Here is a 21,979-nt window from a genome sequence, read left to right on the forward strand (position 1 = left end):
CCCCACAGTGGTCCGCATGCTGTATAGTGTCCCCCACAGCTCCCTATGATTGTCCAAAAGCTTTATTATACACAGTGTGAAGGGCCCACAGCTTCCCCTATATTCAGTATGATGGACTCACAGCTCCCCTGTACATATTTTGATGCACCCACTGCTCCCCTATATGCAGTTGAATGCCCTCCACACTATATGATGCCCCCACAATAGTCCACATGCTTTACGATGACCCTCAGACTAGATTTCATGCTGTATGATGGTTTCGACAGTAGTTACCTTGCTATATGATGGCCTCTACAGTAGCTCCAACACTATATGAGGACCCCCACAATAACAACACCTGTGCTGTATGATGACCCCCCAAGTAGCCCCCAAGCTCTGTGATGGCCCCAACAGTGCCCTGCAAGCTATATGATGGCACCAACAGTGACTTCCATGAGGTATGATGGTCCCCACAGTGGCTTCTATGCTATATGATTGCTTTAACAATGGCCCAAATACTGTATGATGGTCCCTACTGTAGCCCCCATGCTGTATTATGGTCCCAATAGTGACCCCCACACTATATAAAGGCCCACTGCTGAAGCCCCCTGGCTGTACGATGGCCTCAACAGTGCCGCCCACACTGTATAATGGCCCCAACAATGCCCCTCATGCTGTTTAATGGTCCTAACAGTGCCCCCACTCTGTAAGATGACCCTAATAGTGTTCCCATGCCCTATGATGGCCCCCACCGTATCCCCCAGGTTGTATGATAGCCCCAATAGTTCCCCACATACTGTAAGATGGCCCCAACAGTGCTCCCTAAGCTGTATGATGCCCCTAACTGCTCTCACACTGTATGATGGCCCCAACTGTGGCTCCCACGCTGTATGATGTATCCCGCAAGTTGTTAAGATAGAAAAAATAATTTAATCATCTATCCCTGGTTCCTGGCAAGTCCGCTGGCAGACAACGGCGTGGGCGGACCAACACGGTGATGTCATCAAACTGGGGCATGAACCAGACGTGAGAGTCATGGCGTGATGATGTCATCCATCACTTTGCTCTGACTGGGGCTCATCCAGTACATCAACCTGCCTTGAGTGACCTGCGGTTTCCAGAATGGGAGCAGTAGTGAAAGGAGACCATGTCTCACTGCTCTGCTGCAGAGTTTAACTGTATTGACATGCTGTGTGCATTGACACACTTAAGAGTGATGGTTGCTCTTGATGGGCACCTCCAATGGGCGACTGCCCTTTCTGCCTACCTGGTAGTTAAGCTACTGCTGGGGTCTGCACATGCAGAACAATAGCACATTTGTAATACACGTGATGCATACTTTCAAAGATAAGGAAAAGTCTTGTGTTATTTTTAAAGATGATGAGAAACGTGTACTGAGATGTAGGAGCAGGGAAACGTGGGTGTAGATAACAAAGTTATTTAAAACATAGACTCATGCATACCTGACCTTCTAGAAGACTTCACTGGATAGTAATAAAGTCCTCAGTTACAAGAAAAGATTACTTGTGTTATAACAGTAATATAACAAATTATATAAAAATTGCATGGAGTTGTGTGTCTATCTCTGGCTGATAATATTCCTTTTTAACTCCGTTTTTATTGCTGTGTAATTGAAGTAGCTTGTAATAATCTATATAAGGTCTAGGAATGATGGTTTAAGTTGTATTCACCCGAGGAAGGGTATGGACCGTCCCTGATATGCTTAGTATCCTTTAAACAGTTAATCTTCGTTTGTGTCACGGTTTGATATCTGACTATGGCCTAAGGACACTGTGAGTGACAGCTCAGCCACCTTATGGGATCTGGAGTGTGCTGGACTGTCAGTTTTGTGAGTGACAGTCATCTAATCTGATCCTGAGGCGTGCTGGTCTGTCAGTGTTTGGATTGACAGCCCTGCTGTTCAATCTGGTTTAGCCTGCGGGCTTTTCCTCGGGTGCCTCAAATGATTTGCAAGGTATTTAGCTGGTTGCTGTGAGCAGCAGATTAGCAGTTGTAGATTTGCTTTAGTTAGGTGTATTTACTTGCTCTGTGTCTGACTTCTGATCTTGTTGATGACCCTGGATTTTGTTGTGACTACTCTTGTGGACTATCCCTTCTGCTATTGACGCTCTCTGGTATCTGATCCTGGACTTGGCTTCTGACTCTCCGACTGGTTTTGACATACCCTCTTGGCATTTGACCTCGACCTGTAACTTGACCATGCCTTTGTCTCATCCCTGTGTACTACGAGCCCTCCTGGTATTTGACTTCGGACCTCCTGACAACCCTATCTCATGGCTTTCCCGTGAGTAGGGACTCAACGTCACAGTTTGATCTGGTTGTTTTTTTTCAATCGCACTGCCCTTTTTGTATCTGTTTTTCATCTCCTCCACTGCCTTTGGTGCCAGTCACTCTCTTCTATAGTTCCATTTCCAGTGGTCAGATTCTGGACAGAGTTATTCCCCATGAGATGGCAATTCATTAATTGTTTTCCCATTAATTATTATAATTACTATTCATTATTTTGCAGGTAAGCAGCTGATTTTCCCACAAAACTGGATAGCTGATAATAATTTCAAAACTGTGTTACACAACTTGCTACATGTCTGTACTGTACAAACCGGTGATCAGGAGAAAGGGCACAATGGCTGTCATCTGAATTACTTGACATCTCAGAGATAGAGCTATGACCTGATCCCAGTACACAGTAATAAGAAAAGGTCTCGCCTCCACTCACCTGTCACTGGGGCCGAGTTTGTGGCCAAGGATCACATCAGTGCTCCATTGCCAGGGTCCTTGTCCACAGACACAACCATATTTTTGTAGGTGACCACTTAAAGGAATGATATACTGGTTCTTTGTCATATTGTAGTTGGAATTGTGGCATTTTTTACATTAATCAATGGGTCTGTTTATCAATTTTTAATAGATTCATTTACAATAAAGTTTGTATTTAATGTGAGATCTAAATTGTTCATCCATGTGTTCTTGAAGTTTCCTTAAAACCACTGAGTGACCCGTGGATTATGAAGCAAACTCTGTGTGAGCACTTGTGAAAAATTTTGTATAAAATTGCATCATTCTTTTTTATCAACCTAAATCGAGCACAATACCCTTGAAATGACTGTGATTAGCCCCCAGCACCACCAGTGAACTTGAATGGCACAAGGACAAGTAAAAGAGCTCTTCAGTGTGAGGACCCTGCATACAACACCCAGAACTCTGTTACTGGGCTCCTGTAAGTAAAAGTTTGATGGGTTGAGGACTAAGCACTCAGATTTGATTTGTAGGATTGATTTGAGAAAACCCTGTAAGTGATATGTTTCAAAACAAAAAAAGCAACTAAAAATCAAATCAAATACACAAAGCCAACAAATAGATATTGTAATAACTTTATTGCCTCCCTTATATACACTGTTGAATCAGTTCTTAATTATTTCATCATTTTTTTTTCATTATATGCCATATCTGGGAGTTTTTTCTATATTTTATTGTTAAGGAGAAAGATGCCTAAAGGGTGACTCTAATGCCTTCATAAGAACACGCTCTGCATCTTCAGCAGTCTCTTTAAGCAAGTCACAGAGCATCCGGTAAATTGTACAGAAGGAGATTTTAACTTTCACTTGGCAATTGGGAAAACACTCCACTTCCATATGACTCCCTTTGTCCGCTCTTTTTAGTAAAGTGGTGACTGACGCGCCCCCTGGGACATATTCCTTTTTGAGGGGAATACCCGGCACCGGATCAGATGGGGGGTTGTAGTCTCCGAGCGGCTGTGACCCGGTCCCGTGCCCAGGGCGTCAAGCTCAGTGTTATGTGGCAGTCCTACAGATGTTATTAAAGTTCTTTTATGTCGACTACGCCACCCGTTGTGATGCGGTCACTGTGGCCGCCGCTGCAGCAGGGTCCGCTGAGGCTGATGGTGGATGTGCAGCTTGGTGGGATAACCCCCAACGGGAGGGGTATAGCCTCAGAGGGGACAGGCGCAGAGGATGGGGGTTGTGGTGGTGCGATGCAGCCGGCAATGAAGACAGACTCGGGTTGTGCAGTTAAGGGAGTTTACTTACTGCGGATGTTTCGGTCACTCCAGCTGTTAGTGACCACCCGAGCCGTGCTGCGTCCACCAGGTCCTGGATCCGGCCAACCCCCAAACAAGTCCGGAGCGTGGCCCTGAGCTCTCCCTCTGTCCTTTCTTCAGCCGTCCCCACCAGTGATCCACCTAGGTCCAGCTCCCTCGGGCCTTCTGTTGGGCAACCCTTGGCCTTAGGTTCCCTGACCCTCCATATGGTATGCCTTCAGGGTGGATGTAGTGGGTGGCCGTGGCAGATGCTGCCCACAGCCTCCGGTCTCTGGCTAGGGATGTTTTTGCCCCCACCAGCTTGGGTTCCGGTACCCTTGTGCTGACTCCTCACCCGGTGCTCTAATTTGGGTTCTTGGGTCCCTTCTGCTGTCCCCCTCTGGGTCTTTCTCTTTCTTTCTCCTCTCTCTCTCTCCAGGGCTGCTGTTTCCTTCTCTCTCCTCTCCAACTGACTTGTTCTCAGCGTCTGACCCTGATCTAAGTTGGTGCCCTCCTTATATATCCCTCTATGTGTGAGCTCAGGTGACCAGCACCCAATGAGCTCCTATCACTACCCAGACTGCTCCCCCTATCTGCCCCTACACTACATGGGATGTACCACCCCCCTCCCACTCCAGCCAGGAACAGGCTCGGTTGTACCTGCACATTTCTAAGTGGGAGTACCGTCGGCCTGCTCCTCTGGAATGGGATGTATGTAGTGCATGCAGTCTATCTGAGCTCAGTTCCACACTCCTTCCTTACCCGGGAGTGGAATATCACACCTCTGGGTTGAGGTGCAATACCCCTGTAGCAGCCGAATCCTCAGGGTGCTACATTCCCCCCTGGTAAATCACAGCACGTCCTCGGGCTGTAAGACAAAACACCAAAACATACAAAATTTTTATATGAACATATAAAACATATAAAACATTATATATATATAAAACTTTTTCATATAAACATTCTCGTCGTCTCTGGTTTCAGGTTCCTCCTCCGGACACTGTGCAACGTGTGTCCGGGAAAAGTGCGACAGTCTTTCTAGAAAAATGGTTTCTCCTATAAAACCGGTAGGGGGCGCTTTAGGAAGCGCAACTATATACAGGGGAATTTGGAAGTTGGCCGCTCTCAGTCCTCGGCCAGGTAGAGGGAAGGGAATGGCTGCTCACAGTCCTCAGCCTGCAGGATGAAGGGGTTAACGGGTAAAACAGTTCACTGGTCCCAACGGGGACTATTTTAGCAGCAACAACAGTTCCAGTTCCTTTATACCCCGATTGGGTAACTATTTACAACACCTGCTCTGCCGCACTCAACGGCGTCTTCCTCCTGCTCTTTGCTTATAGCTGGTTGTTACTTCAGACCCGTCCGGGTCCTCTTGCTCCTCCTCCTCGCACCGCAACTCCTCCTCCGTCAGGCGGTGTACGTGGAGGGCGTAAGGTCCTTTGGCACACTTGTGCCGGGTGAAAGTGACCTCGTCTCCGACGTAGAGGTCACGGCCTTTGTGACCTTCCGGCAGGTGGGACTCGACGTCTCTGCGGGTCACAAAAACGTCACCGCGGTTGTTACGGTCCCGAATAAAGCCCCACCCATGCTGCGGGTTGAACTTTATCACTGTCCCGATGGTGCGGGGACAATGCGCTGCACGGGGGTTCCTCCTAGTCCGGCTCTTCTGCTCCGCGCTCTGGATTTGGGCCTGTTGTTCTCTGACCCGCCTCTCCTCCCGTTCTCTCTTAAACTCTGCCAGCTGTTGACGGCAACACTCTGTACGTTCAGCTGCGGCTGCCCGAGTTTCTCCGGTGAACCCCATCAAATCTTCTCCCGTGGGGTCCCACACGAATTGGGCTTCTGCTAGAGGAGGCGAGACCCGAGCCACGGGCTTCGGAGCCGGGATTAGGGGCTCACACAAGGGCCCTTGTCTTTGCTGCCGCTCCAGCTCAGGGTACCCTTCGGGCCAGATGAAGGGCCGCCCGTCCGGCCATGTGAGCTGGCCGAAGAGGTCCTCCCCCAGGTGTGGCACCCTAGGTATTGCGGGCGCGGGCGCGGTGGTGATGGCGCCCGGGTTGCCCAGGCCTTGCGGCCAGGCCTGGGGCACCTGGAAGGTGAAGGGCACCATTAGGACGGCGGCGCCCTGGGCTACCTGGCCTTGCGGCCAGGCCGGAGGCTCCGCGGAGGTAGGGGGCGCTGTTGGTGGTGCGGCGCCCGGGGGTACTAGGCCTTGCGACCAGGCTGGTGGTAATTCCTGCTTTGTCACGCTCCGGGTCGGTGCGTGTGACGTCACAGGGGTCGCGGCGGCGGCTTCCGGTCGGGGCCTAGTCCATGGCGGTGACCTGGCGGCTACGGGCACAGCAGGGGGACTTTCGGGCTCTGCGACGGGGAGCTGGGGCAGGTGAGCGGTGTCACGGCTTGGGGTATAGGCGTCCCCTTTACCTGCCTCCATGCGTTCGGCTCCCTCCTCGGCGCCGTCTCCGGCCTTGGGTCCTCCTGCGCCATCCTCAGAGGCGGTCTGCTTCCTCTTCCAGGGTAGCGTGCTCCGCTGACTGGTCTCTGCGTGCTGAGCCATCTCCCGGCTCCACTCCGCCAGTATCTCCCGCTGTACTCGGGCCATCCTCCGTGCGAGGCCCTCCAGGGCTGTTTGTGCACACTCCCGGTCTCGGGGGAGCTGCGCTAGGATCTCCGCTAGACCTAGCGGGGTTGTGGACTCCAGCAGGCTCCTGGCCAGCGGGCCGGTGCTGCTCTGCCCTCCTTCCTCGGTCTCTAGCAGACTCCTGGCCAGCGGGCCGGTGCTGTTCTGCTTTCTTTCCATCTCCGGGTGAGCTTTTCTGCTGCTCCTTTCTAGGCTTCCTGCCTCCGGGTGCGCTCGCTCCAGACTGCTCCAAGCGACACCCATCTTTTCTCTTCTCTTTCGTCTCCTCCCACTTCGAGGGCGGTCCCAGGGCAACTCGGTGACTGTCAGCTCCAGGGGGAGTTCTTTCACGCTGACAGACACCTCCAGCATCACAGTCTCTGTTGGTGGGGGCGGTTTCCACTTTTGGCGCCATTTTCTGTCCCGGCCCACGATGGGATGTGGCCTCTTGCCCTCCTTTGGCACGCCCATAATGGCGTCCGCTGCTCTTCCAAGGCGGGAAATCTGCGGTTTTGGCGGGAAGCGTCGCCCAGTGGCGGGAAACTCTGCAGATGGCGGGAACAAGCTGGAAATGGCGGACAATCGGCGGGAAACGACTGGTGATGGAGTCCGATGGCGTGGACCCTCCGGAACCGGCGGGAGACTTCTTTCTGAGGTAAACTTGCACTTTTCTTCAGGCACGCAGTACCCGGGTGTTGCGGGCACGTAATCCTGCCGACTACGCCAAAGTTGACGCGCCCCCTGGGACATATTCCTTTTTGAGGGGAATACCCGGCACCGGATCAGATGGGGGGTTGTAGTCTCCGAGCGGCTGTGACCCGGTCCCGTGCCCAGGGCGTCAAGCTCAGTGTTATGTGGCAGTCCTACAGATGTTATTAAAGTTCTTTTATGTCGACTACGCCACCCGTTGTGATGCGGTCACTGTGGCCGCCGCTGCAGCAGGGTCCGCTGAGGCTGATGGTGGATGTGCAGCTTGGTGGGATAACCCCCAACGGGAGGGGTATAGCCTCAGAGGGGACAGGCGCAGAGGATGGGGGTTGTGGTGGTGCGATGCAGCCGGCAATGAAGACAGACTCGGGTTGTGCAGTTGAGGGAGTTTACTTACTGCGGATGTTTCGGTCACTCCAGCTGTTAGTGACCACCCGAGCCGTGCTGCGTCCACCAGGTCCTGGATCCGGCCAACCCCCAAACAAGTCCGGAGCGTGGCCCTGAGCTCTCCCTCTGTCCTTTCTTCAGCCGTCCCCACCAGTGATCCACCTAGGTCCAGCTCCCTCGGGCCTTCTGTTGGGCAACCCTTGGCCTTAGGTTCCCTGACCCTCCATGTGGTATGCCTTCAGGGTGGATGTAGTGGGTGGCCGTGGCAGATGCTGCCCACAGCCTCCGGTCTCTGGCTAGGGATGTTTTTGCCCCCACCAGCTTGGGTTCCGGTACCCTTGTGCTGACTCCTCACCCGGTGCTCTAATTTGGGTTCTTGGGTCCCTTCTGCTGTCCCCCTCTGGGTCTTTCTCTTTCTTTCTCCTCTCTCTCTCTCCAGGGCTGCTGTTTCCTTCTCTCTCCTCTCCAACTGACTTGTTCTCAGCGTCTGACCCTGATCTAAGTTGGTGCCCTCCTTATATATCCCTCTATGTGTGAGCTCAGGTGACCAGCACCCAATGAGCTCCTATCACTACCCAGACTGCTCCCCCTATCTGCCCCTACACTACATGGGATGTACCACCCCCCTCCCACTCCAGCCAGGAACAGGCTCGGTTGTACCTGCACATTTCTAAGTGGGAGTACCGTCGGCCTGCTCCTCTGGAATGGGATGTATGTAGTGCATGCAGTCTATCTGAGCTCAGTTCCACACTCCTTCCTTACCCGGGAGTGGAATATCACACCTCTGGGTTGAGGTGCAATACCCCTGTAGCAGCCGAATCCTCAGGGTGCTACATGACGAGCTCTTCATTTATCTCTTTTATGGCTATAGGGGACTTGATCACGGATCTTAACTCACGAACGTCTTTATTAAACTTGTCAGCCAACTCTTCCAGACAGTTTTCACTGAAACCAAAAGCTTTCTTGTAGCTTTTCATTGCTTTCATTAGGAGGTTTATATCACAAGAGATAGGCATGCATGGGAGTTTGACTGCAGTCACTACACAAGAAATAAGGGCCCACATCCATATGTCCTTCCTCAGAGCCTGACGCTTCTTCTCAAGGACTGGCAGGGAAATGTTGGGCAGAGACATCCGGAATATGTGTCTCTTGTGTTCTGGAAGCTCCTTTTCTAGAGTGTCCTGCATTTCGTGAAAGTCGTACTTGTCCAGCTCCAGGAATGAGAGGAGAACACTTGGGGCTCGGTGATTTCCCCGTGTTTGAGACTTTGAATGCAGTTATTCCTAATTTCATTCAGTACATTCTCTTCATTGAACGTCTTCTTCCTTTTCATCATGGAAGCGTGCAAGTCAGAGTCAACTTTGGATCTCACAAAGTAGAATTTCCTGTTCATTGCTTGAATCGCCTTCGCTAGGTCAATATCGTTTTTCTTAAAACGTTCTGATGATAAGATGATGAAAAAGTCATAACGATTGAATTTAAAAGACTGAAGATAAGAATCTGCTGCAAAATCTGGAGTTCCTATTCCCGGATGATCCCAAAAAATTACATTAGGATACTGAGGATGCTTGTATGAAGTTGGGATCATTGTTGTCGCTACCACACCAGTTTTGGCCGAGCCTTCTTCTTCATCATCCATACCACGGATTGCATTGACAAAAGTGGACTTTCCTGTTCCTGACTCTCCTATGATTGCAATGTTTAATGAGGCATTTTCTTTTTCTCTGAGGAACTCCCTGAGTCTTTCACCTGTTGTACAGAGGTCTCCTTCTTTTAAAGCAGCTCGAATGTGCTGCACTTCTTCTTCACTGATGATGTTGATAGAAGAATCCATTATCAGTTATTAATCTGATGAAGAGTAAGAAAGGATTGGTGAGAGATGGATCTTTACTCACTAAAGTCTGTACTGATATTGTTACATATTCTGGTCCCATCTGCAGTGTCAGCACCAGTAAAAATATCCCTTTCTTCCCACAGCTGTATAAAACAGTTACCCTCTCACTGCATAGGCGAAGTAACTGTAAATGTCTTCTTGCTTATTGACTGCCGACTCTAGGACAACACACAGCACTTACGAGCACTGGTATATCAGTGGATTGAGCAGCTTGAGAATGTCAGTGGCTTGTGTAGTCTTAGAATGAACTATGGAAGCACGCAGAGTTATATTTTCTCCATTCATGACAGTACACAGTCAAGATAGTCGCAGTAAAATATCTCAGAAATACTGCTAATTTACAGCCTAGCTTCCCGGATGGAAAATTTGCAGTGGTAAATGAAAGCCTAAAATCTAATCCACACACTATACAGAATCAGCATCAATGGTAGATAGAGACCTCAGGCAGAATTTTTTTTCAATACAAACAAACCACTCCTGTTTTTGATCATGCCCCCGCCATGATTGTCCCAACTCCTTTTGAAAGTGCATTTGGGTATCGCCTCCTGAAACATGCTTTCATGGAAGTTTTGGTGGTCCCCATGTTGCCTTCCAACATCTTTCAAATTATAGGAGGTATTCCCACTTTTTGGGAGCCTCCTGGACATTTTTAAAAATTCACTATTTGAATTGTGAATTTTTCAAACCTTTTCATTTCGATTTTTGTAACAGATGATACAAACTTAAATTTCTTTAAATCTACTAAATTTACTTCTTTGAAAAAAAAGTACCTAAAAAAATAAAAAGAACACTAATGCCTCCTCTCCAGGTGCTTCCATAGCGTCGTTGCCTTCCTTCCCATTGGCCTATGTTGGCCAAAGCCAATGCGAGACAAGCAAGATGTCATTGCAGAAAATCACGTTAAGAAACTGGTATGTGACTGGGCCAGGGAAGTCGTGGAAACAACAGGTGAGTTTAGAGTCTTTGATCATTTTCCAGGCTCTGCGGAAATTGCAAGCAAAAATTCTCTTCCCCAAAAACGTCAGACACCATGGCTTGGATGTAATTGGCCGCAGTGGCCTTCATTAACGCAATAATAAACGTGTTGTATATAATATACATAAAGACGCAGTAAGGTCCTTGAATCTAAAAAGAGTCTGGTGATCCCAATGACACAACTCCACTTGCTCCCAGTCACGCACTACCAGCTCGGGATCACTGCGAACCCCCCAAACCCGGGGGGTTTAAAACGATTTGAAACCGCCACACCCGGGACTCGACATTCCTTTGTCGTAAATCCCGCAATTCACCAGACCCCAATACCACACATATAACCGAGGGATCCATGTCCTGTGGACACTCCCATACCAATTTATAACCAAGTTCAAGGACCCTACGCACGCCACCACGAGAGTACTTGACACCTTAAGTACTCGAGACCCCGCTTAATTTTATAAAATTTGCTTGTTCAATGCCTCTCCGCAATGCTGATGACCATATGTTCAAATTAACTCCGTCGCTTCTCCAAACTTCATCCAAGTCATTTTCCAATCCGAATTGCCTGACTGATTCCCGTTTTCCAAGACATATTTTTTGCAACTTCCCTATTCCCTTTTCTTCGTGCTTTGTTTAGACCAGTGTTTCCCAAACTCCAGTCCTCACGGACCCCACAGGTCATGTTTTCAGGATTTCCTGGTGTTTGGGAAACACTGGTTTAGACTGTCTATTGACCTGGCGTTTCGCCAACTCTTACGAGGAACAATCTCTGACCAGACTGCTGTAAAAATCGTGCCTGCCATCTCTTAGTTCCCTACCTGGCCGAACTCCTACGTCATTACCCCCTACGTGCAGCAGCAGTACATCCGGAGAGGGGAGCGGGGAGGATGGGAGATTTAAACGCACATTTTTTTTTTTTTTTTTTTTTTTACCTCCTGCAATACCCTGTTCCACCCCAGCCTTCTAAACCCCCGGCCAGCGTATAGTGGCTTTGTCCCTTGGGATGCCGAGTTGCCTTCCATCTCGCCTCACGTCTGCTCGCAATGCACCCCAGTGGACGTAGGAGTGACCCATTATCCAAACCAGTAGGGGGAGGGACCTAAGTTGAAGACAATATATATATATTAGAACCTCCCCCATACCCATTTATCGCAAGTTAACTAATGCCTCTGGTCTCACGTATGATAAAACGTTTTTAATTCCCACCCCCTATGCGTTTTGAAGGTTTCTGCCCTTAGACCTCACGCCGCTGCCTCTGTAGCGGCCCCATCCGGGAGGAGTGAGGGGGAAAACTGTGCGGATCCAACCCCACCTTACTCAGACATTTTCAAAAAACGCTGGTGAAATGGTACGCCGATAGAAATATCCTATCTTCACCCCCAAGTCTCTTGAAACGCTCAAAGGTTTTTAACCCTTTCGCAACCTTGGGTTTTGTCGTTTTTGCTTTTTCGTTTTTTGCTCCCCTTGTTCCCAGAGCCATAGCGTTTTTATAGTTTGGTCAATATGGCCATGTGAGGGCTTATTTTTTGCGGGACGAGTTGTACTTTTCAACGCCATTACTAGTTTTACCATAACATGTACGGGAAAATGGGAAAAAAACTCCAAGTGAGGTAAAATTGCAAAAAAAGTGCAATACCACAGTTGTTTTTTATTTATTTTTTTTACCACGTTCACTGAATGCTAAAACTGACCTACCATTCTTATTCTACAGGTCATTACAAGTTCATAGACACCAAACATGTATAGGTTCTTTTATATTTAAGTGGTGAAAAAAAATTCCAAAATTTGGTAAAAAAAAAATAATAAAAATAGCGCCATTTTCCGAGACCTGTAGCGTCTCCATTTTTCGTGATCTGGGGCTGGGTGAGGGCTTATTTTTTTGCGCGCCGGGCTGACGTTTTTATTGATAACATTTTGGGCTAGATCCGATGTTTTGATCGCCCGTTATTGCATTTTATTGCAATTTTGCGGCGACCAAAAAACGTTCTGGCGTTTAGACTTTTTTTCTCGTTACGCCGTTTACCGATCGGATTAATTCTTTTTTTATATTGATAGATCGGGCGATTCTAAACGCGGCAATACCAAATATGTGTATGTGGGGTTTATTTTTTATTATTTTATTTTGAATGGGGCAAAAGGGGGGTGATTTAAACTTTTATATTTTTTAAATTTTTTTAAAAACTTTTTTTTTTCACTTACTGCATGCTTCAATAGTCTCCATAGGAGACTAGAAGCAGCAGTTGTCTGATCGGCTCTGCTACATACAGGGGACCAGCAGGTCCCCTGTATGCCGCAGAAATGGTCCTGTGCTATGAGCGCCGACCACTAGGTGGCGTTCATAGCGACCAGATCATGACAACCACAGGCGTCTGGGTTGTCATGCACGCCCATCGGCGACCCGCGATCACGTGACGGGGTCGCCGATGGGCGGGGCTTAGGACGCGCTTCCAGGAAGCGCGCGTTAAATGCCGCTGTCGGAGATTGACAGCGGCATTTAACAGGTTAACAGCCGCGGGTGGATCGCGATTCCACCCGCGGCTGTTGCGGGCACATGTCAGCTGTAAGAATCAGCTGACATGTGCTCGGTTCAGTGAGGGCTCAGCGCAGCAGCCCTCACTGAACGGGGGTACGCAAATGTGCGTACTAATACGGCATGGGCTCTAAAGGGGTGGGGGGGTGGCACATTTCTAACCCCCGCACCGTTCCCAACTACACTTTCTTCCTTCCTCCCAGTTGTTCTGTTTTAGAATAATAATAATAATAATTTTTATTTATATAGCGCCAACATATTCCGCAGAACTTTACAATTAAGCGGGGACATGTACAAACAATAAATTCAATACAAGGTGAGACAGTTTAAACAGTTACATCAGGAGTGAGGTCCCTGCTCGCAAGCTTACATTCTACAAGGAAATGGGGGGACACAATAGGTGGAAAGTGCTTGTTATTTCAGGTCTGGCAATTATAATAAGTCGGGATTATCATATAAAGCTGTATGATCCGATCATCAGCACGTATGTTCAAGTGCAATACTCAATTACCGAGTGCAGTTATCGTGTGCATGGAGGGTGTAGAGACAGATGAACAGTAGGGAGCAGATTCTGAATAGTATTTAGGAGGGAACAGGGGAAGGTTAGTTTACTTGGTATTTGAGGTGGTAGGCTTGTTTAAAGAGATGGATTTTTAAAACGTGCTTGAAGACATTGGGGCTAGGCATCAATCGGATCGTCTGGGGTACAGCATTCCAGAGAACTGGCGCAGCACGATAGAAGTCTTGGAGATGGAGGTGCGAGGTTCGGATTATGGGGGATGTTAGTCTTAGGTCATTTGTGGAATGGAGGGCACGTGTAGGACGATAGACTGAGATGAGAGAGGAGATATAAGGTGCAGAACTGTGGAGAGCTTTGTGGGTGAGAGCAATGAGTTTATATTGGATCCTGTAGCGAATGGGTAACCAGTGTAATGACTGGCACAAGGTGGAGGCATCGGTGAAGCGGCTGGACAGAAATACGACCCTGGCTGCTGCATTCAGGACAGATTGGAGAGGGGAAATTTTGGTAAGAAGTAACCAAGATTCCACTCCTTCCTTTTGTTGCCAACATGTCCCTTGCTAGTAACCCCCCCCACGTTCCCAGATGGGGCTACAAGCTCGCTAACTCATAAAGCCCCGAAAAAGGCCCAGGAGAAAGCTAGGCGGAAGAGTGTTGTCATACTCTGACCTGCAGATTACTAGCAGTTCACACTGGCAATGCCCCCTCACTGCTCCGCCATATGCTGAGTTATTAGTGTTCACTCGCTGCACCGCCATGTGCTGACTTATTAGTTTCCACTCACTGCTCCACTATGTGCTGAGTTATTAAAGCCCACTAAATCCTCCGCCATATGCCGAGTTATTAGGCCATATTCAGTGTTCTTACCAAAATATCTGATTATGTCCATATGAGAAAACAGATATGACCAGGCTCCAGGTAATCCACTCAGTCTTGTGCTCACTACGAACATAGATAATGTAAAATTAATCCCTTTGTGGGTATATACAGCTTATGCCAGCCTGTTCGTTGGCAATATGCCGAAACAGGTTATACATAAAGGAAGATAACCTGTACCACAGGATCTGTATACAAAAAATATGCCACCTATATAGTGAGGAGTGACAAACTGGATTCACCGGATCCGTAAACCGCACAGGACTGGAGCCTGTCCCATATTACACGCATAGTATATGTTACACCTATACTATATAGTGATAATACCCTTGATATACTGCCTCTGTATCCATAAGCATACAGCACAGGAATGGAGCCATAAGTATACTGCACAGGAGTGGAGCCTGTACCTGTATCACCCATCTATAATTTATAGTGATAATACCGTTGATATACCGGCTCTGTATACCTAAGTATACCGTATAGTGTACCCTGATAATACCCTTGATAGTGACAATACCCTTGATGCACTGGTTCTGTATACATGATACGTATACTGCACAGGGGTTGCCTGGATTGAGTGAGAATACCCTTGATATATTGGCTCTGTGTACATAAGTACACCATATAGTATTCAGTGATAATACCCTTGATAGCAACAATACTCTTGATATACCGGTTCTGTACACATAAGTATACATCACAGGGATGGAGCTTGTATACCAATTACCGTCATATAGTAAAGAGTGTATATGGGATGGGAATGGAGCATGCAGCCACATCATCCCTTTATAGTGATAATAATAACAAATATATATATTGAGGCTAATATTCTGGATATACTCGACCGGTATACATAAGTAAACTGCACCAGGGGCCTGAATACGGATCTGTCCCAGGGGCCTAAATACCGATCACCCGCATATATAAGCAATGATAACTTTGCTACACAGGATCTAAACACACCACACTGTCCATATATATATATATATATATATATATATATATATGTATATATATATAATGAAATGATCACTTTCATACACAGGATTTGCATGCATGGCATGATCCTTCTTTTTTTTTTGCGCATCCAGACTCCATACATGGGAGGGGGGGGGGGGGTTATATACAGCACACAGCAGGGTCAATGTACATTGTCCTGAAAGGAATGCAGCTTCTCTCTTTACATGCATTCTTAGATATACACTCCCCCACCCGTCTCTCCCAAGTCTCCAGTAAATGTGGCTGCTCAGAGAGCATAGTAATGGCAAACCCTGTATGATGTAGGATATACTATTACACTAGTACACGGTATCTGAAGTGAACGTGGTCACACCAATAGCAATGTGAGGGTGATGTCCCAGTCTTATACTTCCCTGAGGCTGCAGATGATGCTCCTGACTTGTGCTCCAGAGAGATCACAGCTGGGGGGTCACTATGGATGCTGCAGTCATGGGACTGGTGAGAGGGAACAGAGAGGGGAACAGTTGAGAAAACATGTGGGGCTGGAAGGGGACGCAGCAGCAGAGTGACCCAGAGGCTGCTGCGACGGTGGGACTGGGAGCCAGGAGCAGGGATGCTAGCAGGGCTGCAAGCATGGCAGTGTGGCGGGGAAGGGACTAATGGCCAGGGGGAGACACGAGACGGGGGAGGGGGGGGGCTTATAGAAGTAGAGGCTGCTGCCTGCGAAAGCTGCGAAAGACAGGAGCAGGGGTGCAAGCAGGGCAGGGGGTGGTGGTGGTTGAGCACATGGGCAGGGGTCGGGGGGGGGGGGACAGAGGTGAGGTGAGGCTCAGAGACAGGAGCAGAAAGAGACAAGAGAGAGAGAAAGAGGAAAGTCAACATTATGGAGGGCAAGTGGGGGGGGGGGGGGGGCTATGACTTGCTTCCCGCTGTGCATCTGTGTCCAACACTGATCCAGGTTTCATGGGGGCATGTACCGGCCCTGGCTGCAGCGCCAGGCTGCCGTTGCACAGCACCGCAGGTCCTGAAGGTCGTGTGACCGCAGGTCCTGCCGCCAACCTCCTCTGGCATGCGCAAGCTCCTCCCCGTGGTCACGTGACTGCAGGTCCCCAACACCACGTGACTGCAGGTGCTGCCACTGGAGGGCATGTTCTTCACCCCCTGCTGCGCCGTGCCCATCCTCATCATGGCTGGGTGCGATTGGCAGCCCAGCCGACCCCAGACTGCCGCGGCCCGCCGACACTTGAGGTTTCCAGGCCATGCTATGTGCACCCGGTGCTGGCTCCGCCACCCGGCAGGCAGAGGCCTGCTAGCAGATGATGCTATGGGCTGCGCCAGCTGTGTCCTTGCGGCACGACCTCGGGAAAGTGGCACAGGCACATTAGGGTGTGGGGGGGCGATACTTGAGGGACTCTGCGGGATCGGGGGTTCTGTGGGGGAACGACGTGGACACGGGGGCTCGTAGGGGTTTGGAATGCTGGAGGCTCCATAGATGGGTTCCCCTGCTGGCGCCTAGGCCTTGGTCTGGCCTAGGAATAGACCCGTCTCACCGGCGGCCTTGATTTCTGGGAACGACGGACCCTCGATGCTGCAGCCTCCAGTTCTCCACCTACGATCTGGGCCAACTGGTCCTCCTGCCAGCCAGAGGGGTTTTCTAGCTGCCGCCATTCGCAGGGCCTCCAGTAGCTGCCGACATGATCCATGTAAGGGACTTGTGTCGTGTCCTGAAGATGGGGAGAAAGATCAGACCACTCCCCCGGTGGCCTTATAAGCTGCCCCACTAGCCCCCACCTTCTCTGTCCTGTCCCCGCCTATGCCTCACCCCCATCATGCGTGCTTCCACCCTATTGGGCCTAGGCGATTGCTCCAGCCTTTTCTGACTGCAAACTAGTTTTTGGACCTTGGTGAGAAATTAAAACACATAGAAGAGAATTATTCATTGTTTTTTGTCTTTTCTGTGCTTTTTTCTTCTGTGATTTATGCTTCTTTATCTTTAGTTTGTGTCTATATTTTGGCATTTGTGCCATTTCTAACTTTTTCTAATGTTATATTCCTAGTATTAGATTTTCCCTTACAAGAGCAAATGAGATAAGAGTTTTTAACTTTTTTTATGTGGCTTTTTCTCGACTGATTTATCTTCAGAGACCACATCAAAATTAAAGCGCAGAGCCTGTAAAAGCCAAACGGAGCTACATTCTTACATCAGCACAGTTTTGGAACCAAATGTTTTTCTCTGTTAGGAAGTTACAAGGGTTAAAAGTTGAACAGGGATTTCTCATTTTCAAACAAAATTTACAAAATAATTTTTTAAGGACCATATCACATTTGAAGTGACTTTGAGGGGCCCTTATGACAGAAAATACCCAAAAGAAGTTTATTAACCCTTCAGGTGCTTCAAGGGAATTTTTGGAATGTGAAAGAAAAAAATTAATATTTAACTTTTTTTCACAAAAATGTTACTTTACACTGTGTTCCAAATTATTATGCAAAAAGTGTTTAGGAGTGATAAGGGAAGAATTTGTTTGTTTGTCAGTTAAACTCATTGATGGTGATGTGTGTCAGGGCTCTTTATATCACTGTAAGCAATTGCAGACACCTGCGCTAATTAGTTTGGCAGGTGTGTCCAATGAAAGGCAAGACTACTTAAGAAGGCTGTCCCACATTATTAAGCAGCCTACATTTTCTGCCAAAATGGGAAAGAAAAAGGATGTGTCGGCTGCTGAGAAGCAACAAATTGTGGAGTGTTTAGGTCAAGGCATGACTACAATCAACATTGTCAAGACACTTCATCCTGATCATCGCACAATCAAGAAGTATGTAGCTGATTCACAGCACACACGTGTGCATGCTGATAAGGGAAAATTGAGGACTCTTTCCTACAGGCAATTTCGTCAGGTTAAAATAGCAGCTGCAAAAAAGCCTTGTCATAGCAGCAGACAAGTTTTTGAAGCTGCTGGTGCCTCTAACGTCCCCCGAACAACAAGATGCAGGGTCCTTCAGAAGTTTGCAGCTGTGCGTAAGCCATCCTGTCGACCTCCTCTATGCACTGCACACAAGCAGAAATTGCTCCAGTGGGCCAAACAGTACATGAAGACTGACTTCAAAACTGTTTTGTTCACCGATGAGTGCTGTGCAGCGCTCGATGGTCCTGATGGATGGAGTGGAGGATGGCTGGTTGATGGACACCCCATGCAAACACGGCTACGGCGCCAACAAGGAGAAGGTGGAGTAATGTTTTGGGCTGGAATCATGGGGAGAGAGATTGTCGGCCCCTTTAGGATCCCTGAAGGGGTAAAGATGAACTCCATAATGTATGTGGAGTTTCTCAAACAGCACTTCCTGCCATGGTTCAAGAAGAAGAACCGTGTATTCCGCAGCAAGATCATTTTCATGCATGATAATGCACCGTCTCATGCTGCACATAACACATCTGCATCTCTGGCTGATATGGGTATAAAAGGGGACAAACTTATGGTGTGGCCCCCATGCTCCCCTGACCTCAACTCCATTGAGAACCTCTGGAGCATCATCAAAAGGAGTGTCTATGATGGCGGGAGGCAGTTCACATCTAAGCAACAGCTCTGGGAGGGTATTCTGTCCTCATGCAAAACAATTGTAGCAGAAACCATCCAAAACCTGACAAATTCAATGGACGAGAGAGTTCAGAAACTCCTTTCGAACAAGGGGTCCTATGTGCAAATGTAACATCACCTAGAATAAAGTTTTGAGTTGAAAACTGTTTGATTTCAGTTTGTAATAACCTGCTAATGCTTATAATTTCATAAATGACCATTTTTTTGTTCTTTATTAAAATGAAAAGGTTGAAAACTCTGCTGTGCATAATAATTTGGAACATGCATTTTGAGTGCAGTTTGAGTGTTTTATTTATTTTTTAAATATACTGTTATCATAGGCAGTTTGTACAAAAACCTTTCAATTGTACTCTAATAGTTATTTGACTGGAAAATTACAATGACTGCAATTTATATAGGTAATTTGGGAAAATCTGAGAAAATATTATTTGCTTAATAATTTGGAACACAGTGTAGACCCCAATTTTTTTATTTTCGCAGTGGTAACAGGAAAAAATGGACCCCAACATTTGTTGTGCCATTTCTCTTGAGTATGCCGATACCCCACATGTGGGGGAAAACTACTGTTTGGGCACACGGCAGGGTTTGGAAAGAAAGGAGCGCCATTTGACTTTTTGAATGTCGCGTTTGGGAGCCCATGATGTGCCTGACCTGTAGAAACCCCCCACAACTGACACCATTTTATAAACTAGACCCCTCGGGGAACTTATCTAGATGTGTGGTGAGTAGTGTTGAGCCACCCCCGTAGTGTTCGGGTTCGGTTCGGTTCGTCGAACACCGGGATGTTCGAGGAACTGTTCGTCGAACTGTTCGTCGAACACCTTAGAACACCGTCGAACACCGTTAAAACCAATGGCAGGCAAACAAAAACACATAGAAACACATAGAAAACACCTGCAAAGGTGTCAAAAACTGACAAACTGCTCAGAAGACACTCTGTTTAAAAAAGCCGGCCGGCAAATTCAGCAGCGGCATACACTGGTACCCGACAATTTAGACAAGAAGGAATAGAGCATCACACATAGATTAGATAGATAGAAACATGTCAGTCACACATATAAGAAGCACAGTGACAGTGTTGGTTACTGCATTTGTCATTTAGTGTAAAGGATTTATTAAAAAAAATATTAGTGTTTTCATGCACCGTCTCTTTAAAAAAGCCGGCCGGCAATTCAGCATCTGTACCCGACAATTTAGAACAGAAAGAATAGAGCTTCACACATAGATTAGATAGATAGAAACATGTCAGTCACATATATAATAAGTACAGTGATAGTGTTGCTTACTGTACTTGTCATTTAGTGTAAAGGATTTATTTAAAAAAATAATAGTGTTTTCATGCACTGTCTCTTTAAAAAAGCCGGCCGGCAATTCAGCAGCGGTACCCGACAATTTAGAACAGAAAGATAGAGCATCACACATAGATTAGATAGATAGAAACATGTCAGTCACATATATATGAAGTACAGTGATAGTGTTGGTTACTGTACTTGTCATTTAGTATTAAAATAAAGGATTTATTATTAAAAAAATTGGCGTGGGGTTCCCCTTAATTTTAGGCTCTAGCGGAGGTTAAGCAGACGGCTGGGGCAGATGTTTGAAGCCTGGGAAGGGGGTAATACCCACGGAGCTTCCCAGGCTACTAATATCAGCCCCCAGCTGAATACATAGCCTTTACTAGCTATTAAAATGGGGGACCCCCCCAAAAAAAATGACGTGGGGTCCCCCCTAATTTAATAGCTAGCAAAGGCTAGGCAGACAGCTGGGGGCTGATATTAATAGCCCAGGAAGGGAGCCATGAATATTGGCCCCCTCCCAGGCTAGAAACACCAGCCGTCAGCCGCCCCAGAAATGGCGCATTCATAGGATGCGCCAATTCTGGCACTTAGCCTCGCTCTTCCACGCTGCCCTGGTGCGGTGGCAGGGGGTAATAGGGTTGGGGTTGATGTCAGCTTATAATGCCAGCTGACATCAAGCCCAGGTTAGTAATGGAGAGGCGTCTATAAGACACCCCCATTACTAACCCCATAGTCAAAGTTAAAAAAAACACAAACACCCAGAATAAAGTCCTTTAATTGAAATAAAGACACAATCCTTTATTGTTCTAAATTAAACCATACCTACCATCACGCCCATTCCAGCTGAAGCCAACGATCTCCTGCAATAAAAGAAAAATAATAAAGCAACCTCATCCTTACCTTTCCATGGTTCCCACGACAGCTTCAGCTCTGCTACATCGAGATGACAGGCTGGACCGCAGCAGAACGCCGCCATCCAGCCTGTCATCCCGCAGACACTGAGAAGCGCAGGCTTGCTTGCGCTGCTCAGCGTCTCTCTGTGACGACATCCAGATGAGCCGAGTTCATGTCCAATGAACTCGGCTCACCTCATGCACGTCACTGACAGCGTGGGAAAATTCTCACGCTGAAGCGCTGATTGCAGGAGAATTTTCCCACGCTGTCAGTGACGTGCAGGAGGTGAGCTGAGTTCATTGGACATGAGCTCACCTCATGCACATCACTGACAGCGTGGGAGAATTCTCCTGCACTCAGCACTTCAGCGTGAGAATTTTCCCACGCTGTCAGTGACGTGCATGAGGTGAGCCGAGTTCATTGGACATGACCTCGGCTCATCTGGATGCCGTCACAGCGAGACAGTGAGGAGCGCAAGCATGCCTGCGCTTCTCAGTGTCTGCGGGATGACAGACTGTATGGCAGCGTTCTGCTGCGGTCCAGCCAGTCATCTCGATGTAGCAGAGCTGAAGCTGTCGTGGGAACCATGGAAAGGTAAGGATGAGGTTGGTTTATTATTTTTCTTTTATTGCAGGAGATCGTTGGCTTCAGCTGGAATGGGTGTGATGGTAAGTATGGTTTAATT

At 47.9% G+C, this 21,979-nt stretch overlaps 1 protein-coding gene across 1 annotated transcript in view; it reads right to left on the minus strand.

The window, feature by feature from the left end:
- Nucleotides 1-8,581: 8,581 nt before the first annotated feature.
- The window catches only part of LOC141171688 (interferon-inducible GTPase 1-like), a 32,685-nt gene continuing 19,287 nt past the window's right edge, over nt 8,582-21,979 (minus strand). The window contains 2 exon segments of the mRNA XM_073655343.1: nt 8,582-8,979; nt 8,982-9,599. Of these exon segments, the coding sequence (XP_073511444.1) occupies nt 8,582-8,979; nt 8,982-9,585 (1,002 nt within the window). The 5' untranslated portion in view covers nt 9,586-9,599.

This window comes from Phyllobates terribilis, unplaced genomic scaffold (genome assembly GCF_046119375.1).
Source record: "Phyllobates terribilis strain yellow unplaced genomic scaffold, ASM4611937v1 Scaffold_12__6_contigs__length_324123572, whole genome shotgun sequence".
Taxonomy (NCBI): Eukaryota; Metazoa; Chordata; class Amphibia; order Anura; family Dendrobatidae; genus Phyllobates; species Phyllobates terribilis.